The sequence below is a fragment of the Candoia aspera genome, chromosome 14 (genome assembly GCF_035149785.1).
Source record: "Candoia aspera isolate rCanAsp1 chromosome 14, rCanAsp1.hap2, whole genome shotgun sequence".
NCBI lineage: Eukaryota > Metazoa > Chordata > Lepidosauria > Squamata > Boidae > Candoia > Candoia aspera.
In genome coordinates, this window is record NC_086166.1 from 1938058 (window position 1) to 1958858 (window position 20801).

Genomic DNA, 20801 nt, shown 5'->3' on the forward strand with positions numbered 1-20801 from the left:
CACTCCCAGATCAAGCGAGAGCCTATTTGTTGTAGACTACAAGGTGGATGGATTAACCTGATTATGGACTGTAGTACTTTGAGGTTTGGGCTCATGAAACTTAGTGCAGAGAAGGGAAAACTAGCTGGCCAGAATTAGAATCTTCTAGTGAACATGTGAAGGCTCCACCTTGAGAGAGGTATGAACAAGGAACAGATGAGTATTGTCACAAAGCGAATCTCTACCTGAGGGATGGAGTGTAGAGTCAACGCAGGTGAATGTTAGGGATGTGCAAAGTGTCTCATTTCAGAGATGCAACATTCTGGAGAACTTCAGAACGCTTCCTTTTTCTCCTAGCCCATACTCATTGGCCAGTCCTGGGGCTGCTCCAAAAACTGTCCTCAAATAAATCCTCTGGAACAGCACCCCATTTACTCTCAAAAAATTTTCAGACACCCCCAGAAATGACCAGATCAGCATGGTCTCCAGGAAAAAATATGGATAGTTCTGGAGGCCTCCAGAACAGGATACTTGGGGCTTACCTGTGTACCATTTCCACTGCTGTTTGTGAGACATTAGGGTCCATCCACTGGACATACCAATGGCCTTTTTGCCCCACAGAACAGTTGAGGTTTCTCCTGGGGTGGGGGTCAAAAGGTCAGGATGGCAGCTACAACAGCGAATTGAAGACTTGTCTGTTGTATGTGCATCATGATGCATGGATTTGACCATCTTGACTCTTTTGACACAACAACCTTCCCTGGAATTTGGAAAGCTCTGAAATCAGGTGCCGCCCCAAGATCCTTCAGGGTGAATCAGTGCAGCAAACTCACATGTGCATGTGAAATCCTGGCTAGGCAGGTGGGGCCAGGAGGCCACACGTTCTGCCACGGAACATTGTGCCACGGAGCATTTCTTACAAGCCCATTGCAACAAAGGTCATTTGAGATCCAGAAGCAGTGGCCTGTCCATCCACTGGGGGCCAAAGGCAAGGATGGCTACCATCTTTAAGGAAGACACACAGAAAGTTAACCAGGGGTCGGAAACCATCATTAGTCCATTTGATCAATGAGAGGCCCTCAGCATAGTTGGAACACTTGGCCAATGTCACGGACCCCCTAGTGGAAACTTGAGGACTTCCTTGAGCTGCAAAAACTGGCTGCCATTTGGGGCCACAGCTCTCCTTCCTGATGTGCCAGTCCAAACCACAGATAAGGTCTTCTTTTTAATGCCCAGCAACTCAAGGAAAATAGCCTTCAGGCAACCAGACTGTCCTTCGCTGGCCCGGCTGAGGAATGCTCCCAGCTTTAGGAGCCCCGTTTGCTATCCAAGATGGCCTTCCAGTCATCAGCCCATGAGTGCAACCGGCGGCAAGAAGCCGGGAGCCGCAGGTGTTTGTTGTGGCAGGCGGTGAAAAGCACGTGTTCCCAGGTGGGATTTTGTTCCACTCCTGAAAGGGAAAGGAAAGAAGGCCGCTGAGAATGTGGGGCATGTTACTCTAAACCTGCACAGATGGGTCCTCTTTTTGGTCTTCTGCAACGTCCCATGTCAAGAGGCACCCGTCCAGCTCCTGAGAAGTCTACTTTTGATGCTTGGGGTTGACCCAGACAGGGAAATGCTAACCTCCAGATTTTTGGAGGGAGCTTATGATGGGCAGAAATGACTCTCCGAAAGATTTGTCCTTACAGCTTGATGGCCTTCTGGAAGGGCTTGAAGACACAGCTGGGCCACCTGGCCTGGGGATCTGGTAGCGTTGGCATGGAGCCCGCAAAAGGGCTGTGTTGTTAGTGAAATGGATGGCGCTCCCTGCAGATTATGATTTTTATTATGGTTTTAACAGTTTTCATTGTTTTGTTTCTGGTTATTTATTTATTTATTTATTGGCATTGTTTTCTGTGTTTTTCATTTTGTAAGCCCACCCGCAAGTTGCGTCTGTGAGATGGGTGGCTCCATGAATTGAGCAAATAAACAAACTGAACCAACAAACAAACAAATGGCAAAACAGACCTGTTTGATCAGGGAGAAGACGACAGGTACTTTTATCAGAGACTGAAAGCCTCTTAAGGACTTTTTGCGGAACATGGTAAAAAAATGAGCTGGTGATTTATGGATCTGCTGATCGAAAGAGAGAATTGGGATGTAATTTTAATGAGGGAGGAATGAGGAGAAGATTGTTTGTAACTGCTGTGAAGAAGATGGGAAGTCACTGCTTTATATGTCATTTCTTTCTTTTCCACCTGTAGTTTTTTCCTATACTTTCTTTATTTTCTTTCCCCACGCTTTTCTTTTCCCTTTTTCTTTTCTATAATCTTATCTCATCTTATTTCATGTTTATCTTTTATTTCTTTGACTTTTTTCAATAAAACTCAATAAAAAGACAAAGAAATAAATAAACTGCCTCAAAAGAGGGGCTTAATTCTAGAACTTAACCTCTGCTGGATCTGGTGGAACACTATATCTTGCTGTAGATATAGGCCTGTGTCTACACACACACACACACACACACACACACACACACAGAGGAAGAGAATTATTTTGCAATCTTCCACCTACAAATACAGGTAGTCCTTGCTTAACAGCCACAATTGGGACTGGAATTTTGGTTGCTAAGCAAAGCGGTCATTAAGTGAATCTGATCTGACTCTATGACCTTTTTGTGGTGGTCATTAAGTGAACCACATGGTCGTTAAGCAAATTACATGGTCCCTCATTGATTTTGCTTGCCAGAAGCTGGCTGGGAAGGTCAAAAACGGCAATTACATGACCACAGGATGCTGCAAAGGTCATAAATGTGAACTGGTTACCAAGCACCCAAAACATGATCATGTGACCATGGGGACACTGCAACGGCCATTAAGTGTGAGGACCAGTCATAAGTCAGTTTTTTCATCACCGTTGTAAGTCCAAATCATCACTAAGTGAATGGTTGTTAAGCGCGGACTATCTGGAATGGGTTGCAAGTTGGGTGTGCAAAGTCCACTAACAGAGAGAGACCTGCTCCTACACACCCCTCGGCCTCTTCTCCTCCCAACACCAACCCCCTTACCTACGATATCAGGTCGGTCGTCAATCAGCACCTGTCCAGAGACGATCGTCTTATCTCGGGTGAGAACCATGTGCTCCAGAAATTCGTGCCCAAAATGCTTCTCTACCCAGGCAAACTGGAAAGCAGCAGAGGAAATGATTGTGAAACCACCGGGGTGCCTGACGGGAATGGAGTTTTTCGTGACGGGGAAGCAACAAATCGTATTGGCCAACTATTCCCAGCCGCAAGCTGGCTCTGAGGAGGAAGGGAGCTGGGAGGGGGGTTTAAGTAAGACCCGCGCCTATAAAACGTGCAGCATTTAGCACAAGAAGGAAAACAGCACCTGGCAGATGCTTGCCCTGATGCGAAAAATGATCAGAATCACGGTTCTTATGATCTAACACAGTGTCCCTCAGCCGTGGCCACTTTAAGACGGGTGGACTTCAACTCCCAGAAGTCCCCAACCACCATGCTGGCTGTGGAATTCTGGGAATTGAAGTCCACCCCGCTTAAAGGGGCCAAGGCTGAGGGACACTAATCTAACAGATGAGTAAGTTGTACCTTTTCATACGGGCAATGGAGGTACTTCTTGATGGGACTCGTGCATATGAAGACATCAGTCCTGTCAGAGAGAGAGAGAGAGAGAGAGAGAGAACCGTTCGTCTTTCACGTTTATTTTTTCACAGCTGTATGCTGATTCTCCTGCAGAACTCTTCTGTGCGTGGAAAAAAGCCACTGCTTTGGGATTCATGGATCCCAGGATTTGGTTGGCAAAGTATTTTCAGCCTCGTGGGGGTGGGGGTGGGGGTGGGAGGGGTCTTCCTCTGCAAACTGGAAAGCAGGTAGGTCAGAACTGAACCTGGTCAAGCACCACCCAGGTCGTTTTACAGCAGCCACACCTAAGCGGCTTGCTTCTGCCTACTTCTGGGCACTAACAGGGTGATTCTTTAGTTTTTCTCTTCTTCTGGCAACTACTGAGCTGAAAAAAGTTACTTTCTGTGAATTCCTACCAGTTAAAGACCAGCAAGGGCCACTGGGCAGTTGGGACTTCTTACCACCTGTGCTGAACTTCATGACAAGGGGTGGGGGAGAAGTTTCCGGCATCCATTAGCCAGAGAAGCAGCTGCTGCTTTCCTCTTCCCTCCTCCTCCTTTCTTCCTTTTATGCTGTGACTATTTGATCAAGAACTAGTGGAAGGGATTATCTTAGCTTTCAATATTATCTTGCCTAGGGGTATTATATTATACCCCTATAAAAATGTAAATCAAAACAGCCCCAAAAGATACACAATAAATTATCCTGAGGGGCTTATAATTTAGAATGACATCCAGAAAGGGAAGGAGTTGGAAACAGCAGTAAAGAGAGGAAGAATCTGCATTTATTTCAGTCACATGTGGTTGGATTTAACAAGAGTTGGGCATGACATTAAGGAGAACTAGCAAAGCAGTTCAATAAAGATTTGCCTTCTCCTTTTTCTTTCCCTAGTTTGACCGCTTGGAACCTGGCTTGCTATCAACAACAGGCCATACACAACATAGCATACACATAAACGACACCAGGAACAGTGCAAAATCTTAGCAACCCTCCTTTCCTCTGAAATTTCCCCTAGCTGCGCACTGGGGCTGCAAAACTGCTGGGAATCGGGGCCTGGCTGGAAGTGGGCACATCCTCTACAAGCTTGTAAAAGAATTGAGAGAGGACCTCGGGGAAGTGCCAAAGAACCGGAAGGAAGGCCTTGCTGAAAAGCTTATGCAATCCAGAGACAGGAGGAGGTGTGAGAAAGAAACTCAGGAGAGCCCCACCTTGATTTTGTTTAGTGCAAGCTGGCTGAGACAGAAAGCAATTTCACAGCTTTCATGAATCTGTTATTCTACCTGACTGCAATAAAGCAGATTCCTGGAATCCCTTTGGCATCTGGTTCTTGACCTGGCCCACCTTGAAGGGCTGACAAAATCCCTCCCAATTTCACATTCATGAAAGGAGCAGACACTTGAGCCAGTTCCCACACAAGTACTGGAACCATTCTGGAAGGGGGAGGGATTTCTCATCCCCCCACCACCACTGTGCTGGTTTCCCTGCTATAGAGCCCTCCCCTCCCACCAGATCCAACCAGCAAAGCCAGCGAAGAGTGATCTAGTGAAGCACTGAGTGTGAAACTTCGGGAGAACTTCCTGCTATTCCCGTTTCGTGGTGCCACACTTACGCTTCTAATTCTGCCATCTCCTTCAGAGCTTCCACAGCCCCCGGAAGTGGATCAAGCTCCATGAAAAAGTTCTTTGATTCCCAAATACTGATAGCCTTTTCCTGCAACGGGTGGAAGAAAACACACAGTTGCACACTCCAGCCCGGGAATGCAGCCGTGGACAGGTGACCTTTCTCCAACGCCTGAATCAAGGCAACCGACTGGAAACACCGTTCGAAATGCAGAGGAGACCTGGATGCTGCTGCCAGCCGGAGGACTGAATCTAGGCTAGTGTAAGGAATGCCCCTGTGAACCAGAGGAAGCCTCAGCTGTGCAGTGAGTGGAGAACTGTCGGTGCAGCTGGGTGCGAATCTCCCCCGCAGCCAGGGAAGAACTGGGCCATCCCCCCAGGCCCCCCACCTTTCCCCAGATGCAAGCTGAGAATGTCAGGGCAGTTTGCAAGACCAAGGATCAGAAAGGCTCTGAAAGGACTCCAGCGACTGATCCGGTGGCCGCCAGGGTGTCAGATTAGGAATGCTGGTCAACCCACCCTTGTTTACTCTTCCTGCACTGGTCGCCCTTCGGACGTCTCCCCCGGGGGCAGGGACCTATCCCGGCCGGGTCCGGCGGGAGGCGCGGGGGGGACGGGACTCACGCTCAGCCCCGGCTCCAGCTTCCCGTATTGCGCCGAGACCCAGAACCCGCGCCGATCCTCCAAGGCGATGTAGGGCAGGTCCGGAAACCGGGCGCGGTACTTCTTCAGGAACCCGCCCTCGAAGTCCGCCAGCACCCCGTCCATGTCCACCAGGACCCGCAGGGGCCGGCCGCGCCGGGGAGGGGGCGCCGCGCGCGAGGATTGCGCCCTGGCGGGGCTCCGGGCCAGCAGAGGCGCCCAGGGGCGCAGGACCGGCCGCGGGCGCCGGAGAAAGCTGCTCCGCAGAATCATGGCCGGGAAGGGGGGGGTCCTCGGGCGGGGGGGCACCAGCAGGACCCCCTTTTCAAGGGAGGGGGCGCCTCTCCGACCTCCTTCGGACCCGCAGCGCCATCGCCGGGCTCCGCTTCTTGCGCGGCAGTCGGGGCGCGGAGCCGGGGGCGGCGGGATCCGCGGATCAACCCCAGCGCCCCCGCTCGGGAAAGCTGCCGGGCTTCTGGACCGGGCCTCCAGCCGCCTTTGCCGCAGAATCCGAAGGTCACGGAGGGAACGCGCCGGGTGGCCACTGCGGAGCGAAGGAGGGAAGGAGGAAGGGAGGGAGGGAGGAAACAGAGTAAGGGAGAGAAGAAACAGGACGGAAAGGAGGAAGGGGAAGGGAAGAGAAGAGAAGGAAACAGAGGAAGGGAGAGAAGAAGGGAAGAGAAGGAAGGGAGGGAGCCGCCTGCCACGGTTGCCCTTTCCTGGATGCACCCACCTTTTCTTAAAAAGCAGAAACTTGCAGCTCCCGTCCTCAGAATTAACCAAATTGTGTGACAAGGCATCAGCTTTGCTGACTTTCAGCTCCCTTCCTCAGAGGCATCCACAGAAGCTGATGCCTTGTCATACAATTTGTCAGAAAAGAGGCTACCAGACTCCTAATTCGGGGCGACCATAGACTAACCCCTTCAGCAAAGAATCGTGACCTTGTCGTGGTGCTGGAGCTTGAGCACCTCAATGACGCCATGAGCTAAACCATGAAGGGCCACCCAAGACAGGAAGGTTCTGACAGAGAGGTCAGACTAAATGCGATCCCTGGGGAAGGTAATGGCAACCCACCCCAGTATTCTTGCCGTGAAAACTCAATGGATCAGTGCAACCAGAGATATGTCGGTATACCATCGGAAGATGAGACCCCCAGGTCGGAAGATGGTAAAAATGCTACTGGGGAGGAACAGAGGATGAGTTCAACTAGCCCCAGACGTGATGACGCAGCTAGCTCAAAGCCGAAAGGACGGCTAGCGGCCGACGGTGCTGGTGGTGAACGGCGAATCCGATGTTCTAAGGATCAACACACCATTGGAACCTGGAATGTAAGATCTATGAGCCAGGGCAAACTGGATGTGGTTATTGGTGAGATGTCAAGATTAAAGATAGACATTTTGGGTGTCAGTGAACTGAAATGGACTGGAATGGGCCACTTCACATCAAATGACCACCAGATCTACTACTGTGGACAAGAGGACCACAGAAGAAATGGAGTAGCCTTCATAATTAATAGTAAAGTGGCTAAAGCAGTGCTCGGATACAATCCAAAAAACGATAGAATGATCTCAATTCGAATTCAGGGCAAGCCATCTAACATCACAGTGATCCAAATATACGCCCCAACCACAGATGCTGAAGAAGCTGAAGTAGAGCAGTTCTATGAGGATCTGCAGCACCTACTGGACAACACACCTAAAAGAGATGTTATTTTCATCACGGGAGACTGGAATGCTAAGGTGGGCAGTCAAATGATACCTGGAATTACAGGTAAGCATGGCCTGGGAGAACAAAACGAAGCAGGACATAGGCTGATAGAATTTTGCTAAGACAACTCACTCTGCATAACAAACACTCTCTTCCAACAACCTAAGAGACGGCTTTATACATGGACTTCACCAGATGGACAACACCGAAATCAGATTGACTACATCCTTTGCAGCCAAAGGTGGCGGACATCTGTACAGTCGGTAAAAACAAGGCCTGGAGCTGACTGTAGTTCAGATCACGAACTTCTTCTTGCACAATTTAGGATCAGACTAAAGAGATTAGGGAAGACCCACAGATCAGCTAGATATGAGCTCACTAATATTCCTAAGGAATATGCAGTGGAGGTGAAGAATAGATTTAAGGGACTGGACTTAGTAGATAGGGTCCCAGAAGAACTATGGAAAGAGGTTCACAACATTGTTCAGGAGGCGGCAACAAAATACATCCCAAAGAAAGAGAAAACCAAGAAGGCAAAGTGGCTGTCTGCTGAGACACTAGAAGTAGCCCAAGAAAGAAGGAAAGCAAAAGGCAACAGTGATAGGGGGAGATATGCCCAATTAAATGCAAAATTCCAGAGGTTAGCCAGAAGAGATAAGGAATTATTTTTAAACAAGCAATGCATGGAAGTGGAAGAAGACAATAGAATAGGAAGGACAAGAGACCTCTTCCAGAAAATTAGGAACATCAGAGGTAAATTCCAGGCCAAAATGGGTATGATCAAAAACAAAGATGGCAAAGACCTAACAGAAGAAGAAGAGATCAAGAAAAGGTGGCAAGAATATACGGAAGACCTGTATAGGAAGGATAACAATATCGGGGATAGCTTTGACGGTGTGGTCAGTGAGCTAGAGCCAGACATCCTGAAGAGTGAGGTTGAATGGGCCTTAAGAAGCATTGCTAATAACAAGGCAGCAGGAGATGACGGGGTTTGGGGAGGTTACCCTCTGATTTCAGGGGTCTTAAGGACTGGACCTAGATGAGGCTCTATCTGGTTATCATCCAGCCTTTGCTCACCGTGAAAGATAACTGCCCATGTGCACAGAGCCTTCCCAGCATCCTTACAATGAGACAGAAATCATAGTTCAGTTGTTTGATTTATTAGGCATGTATAACTAAGTACAGGAAAGATGTAGGAATAAAATTAAAATGTAAAGGTATCCTTTTTTTGGCTAAGACATCCTCATCTGAGGTCCAATTCTATTTTTTTTCTGATCACTTTTCCTGAAACTCTGATGCTACGACTTAGGGTATCAGAAGCAAAGGATCGTTAGCAAGATTTCCAAGAATGGAGTGTATAGGTAGTCCTTGTGCCTCATTTAGCAACTGTGCAGAGTTACGACAGTGATGAAAAAGCCACTTTGTGACCAATCCTCGCATTTACGACCTTTGCAGGTCTGTAAAGCAAAGGAAAGCTGAAGGAAGACCATAAGCACCATTGCGGTTCAACGTAGTGACCGCTTCGCTTAGTGACTGAGTTGCCAGTCTCAATTGTAGTTGCTAAACAAGGACGACCTATAGTTCGGCTTGGAGAGATGGCAGCAACTGGCACTATGAAATAAAGTGGGTGAGCTCCATTCCTTTTTCGGCAAACCATCTCAGGCTCTTGAAATTAGCAGGCCTCTGAAGTCTGCCCCTGAAACACTATTCCCCTAAAGACGTGAGTTGAATTGGCATTATGCTCTCTGGCCAAGGCCATTGGCAGCCCCGTGGAATTCCAGTATGGGGGAGCAGCACCCAGGCACAAATTCGGACCTATTGTGGGACCCCGTCTGTCTTTGCTGACTTCAGGTGTCCCCAAATCTGTGTTGATTGGTTTCCGGGAGGATGAGCGTGTTCCATTATTCGTTGACCTTCCTGGGCTGGGTGGGACACCATTCGCTTCACATTTGCCTTCCAAGCCCTCTTGGGGCTACAACCGCCTCCAGCTGCTCTGAGGTCACCGACTTGGGCAGGTTTCAGACCTCCCGCCAGTCTCCGGCTGGACTCCCCAGGATGGTCTTAAGCCTGCCGGGATGAAGGGGCAATTCTTCTACGGCAGAAACCAAAGACGGCCAACGCCCCCTCATCTCAAGGGGAGGCCTCGTCACACTACATCATGCCTATCAAGGATGTGAATGATGACAATACGGCTAAGCAAGGGAACAAATGCCTAGAGAGCGCACTTATCTTTTTTTTGCCCCTGAATTGGTGAAAGAGCCGAAAACTCATTTTTAACCTAGCAACAGTAAGAACCTCATATGCATTTTGCATGGTTTTGCATTTGGAGGGATATATATAGATATATATATAAAATATATTATATACATTAAATAAAATATATATTCATTATATATATATATATATACACACACACATATACATATATGTATAAAATGTATTGCACTGTCTCCTATATATATACTAATACTACTACTACTAATAATAATTGCAGTCTGCATGAGGACCGCCTTCATTTTGCAGCAAAGAGGCGGGTCGGCGGCGACAGTTGATGAGCCACTGCGCGTGCGCGAGCTCGGCGGAAGGGAGGAAGCGGCCCTGTTGGCTCGCCAAGTTCCGGGTGGGAGGTGATCCCCATGGCAACGCCCCCAGCCGGGCTCCCGCGCCGCGCGCCGGAAGTGACGCTACAGGAGCGCGGCCCCCGATTGGCCCTGCGCAGCGGCGTCGCTCCTGCTGCGGCTGGAGGAGCAGCAGGCAGAGGCAGCTCCTCCGCGGCTGACCCGGCCGGGCCTCGTCCCCCGCGCCGCCATGGCGTCCGCCCTGGAGCAGTTCGTCAACAGCGTCCGACAGCTCTCGGCCCAAGGTGAGACGCCGAGCCGGCGGCCAGGGCCGGGCGCGCACGTGGAGGCCGCTGCCGCCCGCCGGCCCGCTCCAGCCCGGGCGGCCGCCGGGAGGGGAGAGCCGGCGCGGACCCCGCCTCGCGAAGCTGCCTGTTGGCTGCCGCGTCTGTCTGTCTGCGGGTGGGGCGGGGCTTCGAGTTCCCGCCTCCTGGCTTGCAGACCCCTCGCGGGCGCGGGAGGCAGCGGAGCAGCCCTTCCCCAACCTGGCGCTCCCGAAGCAGCTGCCGCCGGGCTGGCTCGGGATCTGCAGGGCCGGGACGGAGAACCAGGGTGGGGCTTGGCTCTTGGTGGTTTGCCTCTGCCTGCTTCCAGGTGTCCTTTCAACTTCCCAGGCGGCCACTCTGCGATCGCTGGGTGGTCTCCTTTCCAAGCCCCAACCCCGTCTGCTTAGCTCTTCGAAGGTCAGCAGCTGGTCCTTTAGCTGGCAGTTGCCTTGTGTGGGGCAGTCCCTCACCCAGAAGTGGCGTCTTTCCCCTTCCCCCCCCCCAAGAAGTCAATCAGGCGTCACCCTTCTGGATCCCTCATATCTCGCCAGCGTGATTGTTTGTCAGATTGTATTTAAAGAGCGCCGGGGGGTGGGGAAAAACATTTCAAAACATTAAAAACATTGAAGCATTGTTTGCAGGGTTTGCAGGGGTGGGCAACCTAAAGTAAATAAATAAAAATACTGCTGTAGCTGTTTGTGGTCACTGGTTTTATATTTTTAATAGGTGTTTCAGCGTCCTAGAGTGGCTGTTCAGGTGCAGTTATAGAAACTCCCGGTTTTAGCATCCTTGCCTAAATGTCTGTTTCTAATCATTCTCAGGTTGGAAGTTGGTCTAAGGTCCTAAATTTACTCAGGCAAATGCCAGAAGGTTCTTGTGGGCAGAAGGATCCACTCCCTTTCATTGTTTCAGTCGGCATGGTGGCAAACTGCGTCTCGTCTTACGTCTAATTACATCCTTCTAAAGATATCTGACTTGGCTGTTTTATAATTTCATGTTATTTCTAGGAACGCAAATGACCGTTTTCATTATTTTCGAAATAGTCAGCTATCCTCAGTTTCATGGCTGTTATAGATACGCAGAGATTTATGAAGACTATCCATATTTTTACACAGGAATCTGGGTGTGTTGTTTTTGAGGCTGGAATTGTTTTCATTCAGGGATTGAAATCCAGGAGTTCAGCTGTGGTGCTGTCCATGGTATCGCACAGTTGCGGACGGAAATTTCTAGCCTTTCCTATCCCGGTGCTTTTTCTGATGTGAGAATTGAACTGTAAAGCTGCTTGTAATGGGGGTAGGAAACAGTTTCATTAATTAAAGCTTTCCTCTTTGGCCTGTAAGGGAAGATTGGTCTGCTGACCTTTCTAAGGCAGCGTATAACAAAAATATTCCTAGAGCACTTTTTATACCATCCTGCCCGCTGTTTTGTTCTAAAGAGCTACTTCTGTGACACTTTCCTCTACTTTCTTGGGCATTTTAACTTGAGAAATGTTTTCCCTGCTGTATATTTTTTAGTTACTGGCTTACGTTACTTTTACAGCTTTGCTTTTATGACATAGGTTACTATTCTCGTGGCGTTCGCTGTTTATGGAGCTGGCCGTTCATGGGGCAGAGCGCAATAGGGAAATCCTAGCGATAGGAGACTTCTCTTTCTTCTTCTTCCTCTTCTTTTTTTTTTTTTTCACTTTTCAACCTTTCCACATATCTCAGGGCAAATGACTCAGCTGTGTGAACTGATCAACAAAAGCGGAGAACTGCTAGCAAAAAATCTCTCCCATCTGGATACAGTGCTTGGTGCGCTCGACGTCCAAGAACATTCGCTGGGCGTGCTGGCTGTTTTGTGAGTGACACCCATTTATTGGAAGTTTTTACTTCAGACTTGGATACAGGGCTGGGCTTGCCTGTCACGACGTGCTTTTCTGTGGATCTTCTGATTAACCTAATTCCGTTTAAAGAAATGTCAGGGGGTGCCAAAAGTAAGCTTTACTTATTAACTAGATGTAGAAGTCCACCCAGCTCAACGCAGTGTGACTCTGGGCAGCATACAGCATGCCAACAAAAAAACCAAAATCCAGCCATCTAACGCACCCCACGTGCCCTTCAGGGGGGATAGGGAGATCTTACAGGGGCTCCCAGAAAGAGATGGTTTGCACTGTGTGTCTTGTCTTCCTCTTCAGGTTTGTGAAGTTTTCCATGCCCAGCGTCCCTGACTTCGAAACGCTATTCTCGCAGGTCCAGCTTTTTATCAGCACTTGTAATGGAGAGCACATTCGATACGCCACAGACACTTGTAAGCTGCTTTTGCCATCTTGCGACCCCTTCGCCAAAATACTGTGTATTGGTTTTCTAAAAAGTCACAAATGAATTTTTTTTTAAAAAAAATACAGAGCTTGTCCATACAATTTAAACAATCCAAATAAGATTTTACCTAATTTTATGTTTAGTGTTTGTGTGTATATATAAATAATACAGACTAACATGATTATGAATAAAATACAGTAAAAATAGAAAAAAATAAGAAACAGTGCCAGAAGAATTAATCTATTTTTCTACAACATAAAGACCTTTATACCATTTTTAAAAAGACATTGAACCTAGACCACAGAGGATCGTACTGTGCAATCTGTCCTTTCCTTTCCACAATAAAAAGCCAGTTCAAAGGCTGTGAGTTAAGCTTCTGCTACGGACACGTCTTTCCAGGAATACGCGATCCCCTTTTTGGCGACGTTCCAAATGTGGCATGTCCAGAGCTCTATTTATAAATAAACAAGCTCCAAATGTAATTTAACAAAACCCTAACATCTTTAAACCTTAATTTCCTCCCAAGAGTATGGTTGACCATACACTGATATCTAACCAAGAAAGAACTACCTGTGGGCACGCTACAAATTAAACACACTGATGTGCAATTTTCCATGTTCTTAAATCCCCAGTTTGTATAGTCTCAGCTCCTTCTTTTTTTCTTCTTCTCTCCAGTCGCTGGCCTGTGCCATCAGTTAACAAACGCCCTCGTGGAAAGGAAGCAGGTAAGGCAGTTATGCAGTGCAGTCCTTTGATTCTCGGGCCACTGAACTGGGATATTTTGAGGAATACTAGCTTTTTAATGTGCATGAATGCTAAGGAATACTGGCTGGAGGAGAACAGTGGAGTATAAATATAATACAGAAAAAACAGTAATTAAATATTTGTCCTAACTTGCCAACTTGTTGAGATACCAGTACTTCTTTTGGGGGTACATCCTTCTGATAGGTTCAGATATCTGGACACCTTTTTAAGCCGCCCCAAACGTAACAGAACCCCTCTTCCTTTTTCATGTGGATAAATGCAGAACGTGACCTAATGGGGGCCTCTTGCTTTCCAACAGCCCCTGCGCGGAATCAGTATTCTCAGGCAAGCTATAGACAAAATGCAGATGAATACCAACCAACTGACCTCAATACACGCAGATCTCTGCCAGGTAAGGATCCCAGGTGTGAATGGACTGTAGGCAGTCCTAGCGAAATGGCGTATGGTTGAACTGGGAGCAATGGGGTGTTTGCTGCCAGTCATGGTGATTGCTGCCCCAGTGTTGCCTGCAATCTTTTCTAAACGTAGCTAGAATATTCCCAAACTGGATTTCCCCAGTGTGATTAGGCTGACATTGAATTTCCCTACATAGCTTCCATCTCACTTCAGTTCTGAGAGGTGGGTTTCTGCAGGGGGAGGCAAGTGACATCACCCACATTGTGATGTAATCGCACAAATGACCTGAACTACAGGTAGTCCTCAACTTATGACCGTTCATTTAACAATGGTCCGAAGTTACGACGGCCTCAGAATGGGTGCTTTACGGCCCATAAAGCACTTCCGAGCATCACAAAACATTACACACACTCATAGTCACATCATTGCATTTTGGGCACTTGGCAACCAGCTCATATTTATGACTGGTTCCAGCGTCACGCGATCACATCGTGTGACCTATTTTTCTGTTTTCCAGCAAAAAACACCCATTGGGGAAGCTGGATTCACTTAACGACCGCAGTGATTTGCTTAATGGCTGCCATAAAAAATGGTCATAAAATCAGGTCTGGTCACGTGGTGACTCGACTTACGACTGCAACAACTTAAGCTAGAAATTCCGGTCCCAATTGTGGTCGTAAGTCGAAGACTGCCTGTACTTTGGGTGGATCATCTGCAGGATGGTGCCATGAAACAGCTGACAGCAGGGGCGTGCGCAGGGGGATCAAAAAGGTCAAGAGGCCAGCCAGCACTGTGCGACACACACGAAAAAGGCATGGAGTTGTGATTGCTTCGCTCCCTGGGAAGTGCACGCTTTGTCCTCCTTTTAAGGGCCAGCGGGACGGTCTGTATTTCTCCGGTTGTAATCAACAGACCAGCCCAGGGTCGCATCCACATCGAGTATTTCATTCGCCTGGAGTTTGAGAACCAGTAACTGTGCTTTGCCTTGCTCTACGATTTACGCTCTTGCTCTGAAGCAGGTGAGACTAGCGGCTGGTTTTTGTAACTCTGTCTGTTTCATTTTAGCTCTGTTTATTAGCAAAATGCTTTAAACCTGCCCTCCCGTATCTAGATGTGGACATGATGGATATTTGTAAAGAAAATGGGGCGTACGATGCCAAGCACTTTCTGTGTTACTACTACTATGGTGGAATGATATACACTGGGCTCAAGAACTTCGAAAGAGCACTCTATTTTTATGAGCAGGTAACTTTTTCTTCTTTTCCGTGTCGAAGGAGATCTCGAGGGCATGACAGCCTGCAAAAATAAGCGTGCAAGAGTCCCTAGCACGCCCGCTTGGTTGCAGTATCCTGCTGGAAGTTGTGAGTCCTCGCATTAGATAAAGTGCATCGTGGTCTGTTAAAGGTTGTGCTGTGAACAAATGTTAGTTTTTTAAGATGTCTTTGGGCTCTTTGATTTTTTTTCTGCAAGAGACTAAATTGCCACCTCTCTAGAAATGGACTTCCTTTGTTTGACCGGTTGTTATGTAAAGCCGGAGCCTTTCTTTTGTCCTTGGAAAGCTCGTTTGAAATAGGCTTGGTTGAATTTTCATCCTGTTAGAACAAAGTGTCTCGTGGCATCCCATGACATAACCCTTTCCCCCGGATTCCAAGCTCCTGCCTTCCTCTTTTGTGCTGGCTGCTCCTAACTTTCCATTTTTACTTTTTAGGCTATAACTACTCCTGCCATGGCTGTCAGTCATATTATGTTGGAATCTTACAAAAAGTATATCCTGGTCTCGTTGATACTCCTTGGCAAAGTGCAGCAGCTGCCGAAATACACCTCCCAAATAATAGGTAGATTTGTTAAGGTGAGGCCCCAGAAATCCTGTCTGATCAAAGTGTCGGGAGGCCTTGGCACAGGGCAGGGTGGGGAAAGGAGGTTTTCTCTCCCAGCTTTAGGAAAAGTAAAGTGAGCAGAACTAGACTGAAGGAGTAATAGAAATACAGGTAGTCCTCAACTTACGACCACAAAGTTCTGCCGTAAGTCATTGCGGTCATAAGTTGAGTCACCACTTGACCAGACCTGATTTATGACCATTTTTACAGTGGTCATTAAGTGAATCACGGGTCCTTAAGCAAATCACTGCAGTCCTTAAGTGAAACCAGCTGGAAACTGGCAAAAAAGGTCACAAATCACGATCACGTGACTGCAGGACGCTGCAACCAGTTGCAAATGCAAGCTGGTTGCCAAGCGCCTGAATTGCAATCACGCAGCTGTGGGGGTGGTACGACAGTCGTAAAGCACTTTTTCTGAGGCCATCGTAACTTTGAACCGTCGTTCCATGAACAGTCGTAAGTCGAGGACTACCTGTATTCTGATCGGTTCAGGGCGGTAGCATGAAAAGGAAGAGATGTTCTTTGCAAACGTTCTGGGGAAGCTGGGAAAAACCTAAGAGCTGGTTTTAATAGCCAATATAGGGATTAGATGGACCACAGTCTGTCTTCTGCCAGGCTGCCCTGGATCCCTTGAAGTTGAGTTGCCCACCCCTCTGTTCTTACCATCTGTCCCGCTTTCTCCTGGCAGCCGCTTAGCAACGCGTATCATGAATTAGCCCAAGTTTATGCGACCAATAAGCCCTCGGAGCTGCGGAATGTGGTGAACAAGCACAGCGAGACTTTTACCCGAGATAACAACATGGGCCTGGTGAAGCAGTGCTTATCGTCCCTCTACAAAAAGAACATTCAGAGGCTAACTAAGGTGAGGTACCCATTCTGAGATTTAGCACCCTCGAAGGCATAGCGGGGCTCCTGCAGAGGAAGTGACTTGGGGGACTTTTCATTTGCCCTCAGTTGCCTTGCAGAGGGTCCCCCGTTTTACTGTGCAGGACCCTGCAAATTCCTCTTTATCTGCCAGACTCTGGAGAAGGGTATGCAGATGAGAGACTTGCTAAATTTCACCTCTGGGCTGTACTTCTTCATTTCAGACCTTTTTAACGCTGTCATTACAAGACATGGCAAGTAGAGTGCAACTCTCAGGGCCTCAGGAGGCAGAAAAGTATGTCCTTCATATGGTAAGGAGCCTTGCCTTTGGTGGAGATGATGTTGAATAGCATCGAAGTAACAGAAATGCATTTTGAGTAGTCCTCGTCAGCGTATGCTGTGTGCAAAGTCGTTTACAACACGCCATAACTGCGTCAGCAGGATCATGCCTCTTAAAACCAGAGGTCCCTAGTGAACATGGCACCCACATTGCTAAATGGTAGGGCGGTGTCATAATGAATATATTAAGTGGTATGTCCACATTCATCTCATTTGCAAAAGCAGTATGTGAAACGTTAAAATAACATACTGAGATCCATGAAAGGAAGTATTTGTCTAACGAGAAATTAGATTTTTCAGTGCTGAGATTATGGGAACTGGAGACCGCTAAATGTAGAGATACCTATACTGAGAAATTTGGAGTTGCAAATACATAGTCAGGTCAGGCAGCAGTAGGTGCTTGCAAGTGACTTACGGATTTATTTGCAAGATTGCATCTTCCAAATTGTTACCTGCTGATGTAAAGAAATCATCTGTGATTGAAATGCTGCTGGAAGGAGCAACCTTCCAATCCCAAGGGCCAAGAGGGATTCTTCTCTTACCTTAATGCAATTTTTCAGCATGCAATCATGAGCAAGATTTCCTGCCACTGTTCAATGCCCATTCCTCTGATTAACGACAGCAGGAGGCAAAGGAGGAGGAGGAGAATTGGCTTGCTTCTTATGAGGCCTGACCTTTCCCTTGCACTGGATTTAATCTGTTGTCCTTTCCTGCCTAATTTGGGGTGCGGGGAGCTGTTTTTGCTCACTAGCCGAAGAGATACTGAATCAATGAGGAAGGGTGTTCGAGGCAAAGCAATGCTTTCATTGTTTCTTTTTTGCAGATAGAAGACGGTGAAATTTTTGCAAGTATTAACCAGAAAGATGGCATGGTTTGTTTTCACGATAACCCTGAGAAATACAACAACCCGGCTATGCTCCACAACATTGACCAGGAGGTAAGTGGTGTTTGTTGGTTTCGAGGTAAGCGGGTGAAGGAGGCGGCAGGCCAGAGACTTGGAAGCTTCTGGTGGCAAAGGAGGAGAACATTTCTCCACCTTGTGACTCCTTGGAAAGCCCACCGCAGCCACCCAGCGTGCACGATAGAGAGGTTACGTGCAGGGAAACTCCTGGCAGCTTTCAGCATTGCAGGAGAGCATTTTTAAAAACCCTCTTCTGCTTCCCACGTGGTGCAGGTTCCCTGGGTGACAGATGGCGTTCAAATCTGGGGTGTTTCTTCTCACGTCTTGTCTGAAGCTAGGAGGGATGTACTTCAGGCAGCGTTCTTATGGAAGACAGGCATTAAAAATCTAGCTGGATATGGAACTGTAAGGCAGGAGGGTGGTATTTTAAACAGAGCTCCTAAATTTACAGCCCGGTCCCAACTGCTAAATAAAGTCTCATGGGTAGACCTGTGCAGACAGGTAGTCCTTGACTTACAACTGTTCATTTAACAACAACCTCAGAATGGGTGCTTTACGGCCTATAAAGCACTTCTGAACATTGCGAAACATTGCCCCCCCCCCCAGTCGCATGATAGCATTTTGGGTGCTTGGCAGCTGGCATGCATTCACATGATTGCGTTTTGTGATTTTTTTTTTGCGGTTTTCTGGCAAAAAACGCCCATTGGGGAAGCTGGATCTGCTTAATGACCATGGTGATTCGCTTACAGACCCGTGATTCACTTAACAACCACTGTGAAAATGGTTGTAAAACCAGGTCTGGTCACATGGTGACTTGACTTACGACCGCAACGAACTGTGATGGAAATTCTGGCCCCAGCTGTGGTCGCAAGTCGATGACTACCTGTATAAGAATTCCAGACCCATTGCTGATGCCAGTGACCACAGTTACCTTTGAAAACTCAGCTGGCTTGTGGGCAAAGGACCGAGGGCTATATAGCTCTTCTGTCCCCGTTCTGTATGTGGCAAGTCAGCTCTGTGGGTGTGTCTGCCTGAGAACTCTGCAGCATTTGAAAATGCTCTTTTCCTTTTAGATGTTGAAATGCATAGAGCTTGATGAGAGACTGAAAGCAATGGATCAGGAGATCACTGTGAATCCTCAGTTTGTGCAGAAGGTAAGCACCGGGGGCATTCTTGAATCGCTTTGTCTACCAAATACTGCAGTGGAAGGAAAGTCCCACCCTGCTGAAGTTTTTTAAAAAATCTGAATAGGAACACTGAATCTCTGTAACTATCAGTATAAAGGAATCACCTTCATTTGAATAGAAAATCTTGTCCTTTCTGCTGGATTCCCCTCTCCACTCAGTCTCTACAGCAGCCTTTCTCAATGTTTTGACCCCGGAGGAACCCTTGAAATTTTTCAGGCCTCAGGGAACCCCTGCACATTCAGGCACAAAGAAGTTGCAAAGTTATTTATTAGTTAAATTTATATTACTGCCCATCTCCCCCAATGGGGGACTCTGTTATTATATTTCTTTCATGTGTAGGCCTATATATCAGGGTTCCTCAACCGTGGCGACTTTAAGATGTGTGGACTTCAACTCCCAGAATTCCCCAGCCAGCATGGCTGGCTGGGGAATTCTGGGAATTGAAGTCCACACATCTTAAAGTCGCCAAGGTTGAGGAACCCTGCTATATATAGCATTAACAGTGTTCTTAAACTGAAAATCAAGAATGAAACTTACCTCTTGAATGTGAAGTTGCCCGGATTTGAAATATTTTTTTAAATAAATCGTGTCTCCCAGGGAACCCCTAGGGACCTCTCACGGAACCTGAGGGCTCCATGGAACCCTGGTTGGGAAACCCTGCTTTACACAGATGGCAGAGATTCTGTTTTCTGTTCTTCCGGATTAAAGCAACTCTTGTTTTTCCCTTGACAGAGCATGGGCTCCCAAGAAGATGAATCAGGAAGCAAACCATCCACTTATTCTTGAAAATCACATCTTGCTTGCTACTCTCTTGTAAAACACACATATACATACAAAAAAAGCTAAAGAGAGACGCCTTTAGGAGTTGAGTGTTAAAAACAAAAACCTGAAAGAAAGCAGAGAACTGTCTGTCGCACCTGGACGCAGAGCAGAACTTAAAATGACGTCTTCTCAGTACTGTATAAATTGGAAAAAAAATGCTCTACCGAGAAAGGAAAAAAATCTCATTCTGTTGTGGATTTATCTTGAGAATAACATTGTTAGTGCATTAAATAATTCACTTTTTTTTGTTTTATGAATGTTACTGCTTGGGCAATGGCTTACATTTTTTTTAAAATTTATTTCCATGCAACATTCAGAAGTAAGTTTTACCAGGTGAGTTAGATTCCTGATAGGATGAAAAGTCATGGTTCAAATTGAAAGCTTTTTTGTTTCAGCAAAATACAGTATTTTTGTATGCATCAGAAAGCTTACATTAAGGGAAAGTATTTGTTCTTTTCCCTTTCTCCCCCACCTAATTAATTTGGATCTAAAAGGTTTATTGCTTGGACTGGCAGGGGGGCAGGATAGAGAATTTCCTCCGACACTTTCATGGTACATTGAGGCCTGCCTGTAAGAAAGCGGGTTCTTTTGGACAGAAGCCTCTGCAGGGTTTTAATACAGGTAGTCCTCGACTTATGACCGTTCGTTTAGTGACCATTCAAAGTTACAATGGCACTGAAGAAAGTGACTTACAACCGGTCCTTGCACTTACAGCTGTCATACTGTCCCTGCAGTCAGGTGATCAAAATTCAGGCACTTGACAACTGGCATGCATTTACAACGGTTGCGGCATCCCAGGGTCACGTGATCGCCATTTGCGACCTTCCCAGGCAACTTCTGACAAGCAAAATCAATGGGGGAAGTTGGATTCACTTAACAACCACGGCAAAAGTTGTAAAA

At 47.3% G+C, this 20801-nt stretch overlaps 2 protein-coding genes across 3 annotated transcripts; one reads left to right on the forward strand and one right to left on the reverse strand.

Annotated features, from left to right (window-relative positions):
* Positions 1-713: 713 nt before the first annotated feature.
* Positions 714-6297, reverse strand: NT5M (5',3'-nucleotidase, mitochondrial). The gene is made up of 5 exons (XM_063314878.1): positions 5842-6297; positions 5208-5308; positions 3566-3626; positions 3026-3140; positions 714-1429 (listed from the first exon to the last, which is right to left on the reverse strand). Exons 1-5 carry the CDS (start codon positions 6130-6132, stop codon positions 1287-1289), a joined length of 711 nt encoding a protein of 236 aa, XP_063170948.1. The 5' UTR covers positions 6133-6297; the 3' UTR covers positions 714-1286.
* Positions 6298-10270: 3973 nt separating this feature from the next.
* On the forward strand, positions 10271-20152 carry COPS3 (COP9 signalosome subunit 3). 2 transcript variants are annotated; one of them, XM_063315199.1, is made up of 12 exons: positions 10271-10429; positions 12160-12289; positions 12627-12739; positions 13426-13475; positions 13814-13906; positions 14977-15156; positions 15620-15760; positions 16477-16650; positions 16877-16963; positions 17815-17928; positions 18966-19046; positions 19812-20152. In XM_063315199.1, the coding sequence occupies exons 1-12, from the start codon at positions 10375-10377 to the stop codon at positions 19863-19865; spliced, it is 1272 nt and encodes a 423-aa protein (XP_063171269.1). In that variant the 5' UTR covers positions 10271-10374; the 3' UTR covers positions 19866-20152. The 2 variants fall into 2 exon arrangements, with proteins under 2 accessions (XP_063171269.1, XP_063171270.1); XM_063315200.1 differs by lacking the exons at positions 10271-10429; positions 13426-13475 and having other exon boundaries at positions 12167-12289.
* The last annotated feature ends 649 nt before the right edge of the window (positions 20153-20801 follow it).

What these genes read in the sequence shown, in the direction of transcription:
- NT5M (XM_063314878.1), bottom strand. Translation starts at nt 6,132, where the DNA reads ATGATTCTGCGGAGCAGCTTTCTCCGGCGCCCGCGGCCGGTCCTGCGC. An exon ending in AGCTGGAGCCGGGGCTGAGC is followed by an intron (nt 5,309 to 5,841) that starts GTGAGTCCCGTC and finishes CACCCGTTGCAG; the next exon opens with GAAAAGGCTATCAGTATTTG. An exon ending in CGACCGACCTGATATCGTAG is followed by an intron (nt 1,430 to 3,025) that starts GTAAGGGGGTTG and finishes TTTCCCTTTCAG; the next exon opens with GAGTGGAACAAAATCCCACC.
- COPS3 (XM_063315199.1), top strand. Translation starts at nt 10,375, where the DNA reads ATGGCGTCCGCCCTGGAGCAGTTCGTCAACAGCGTCCGACAGCTCTCG. An exon ending in CCCTCGTGGAAAGGAAGCAG is followed by an intron (nt 13,476 to 13,813) that starts GTAAGGCAGTTA and finishes GCTTTCCAACAG; the next exon opens with CCCCTGCGCGGAATCAGTAT. An exon ending in AAAAGTATGTCCTTCATATG is followed by an intron (nt 16,964 to 17,814) that starts GTAAGGAGCCTT and finishes TCTTTTTTGCAG; the next exon opens with ATAGAAGACGGTGAAATTTT.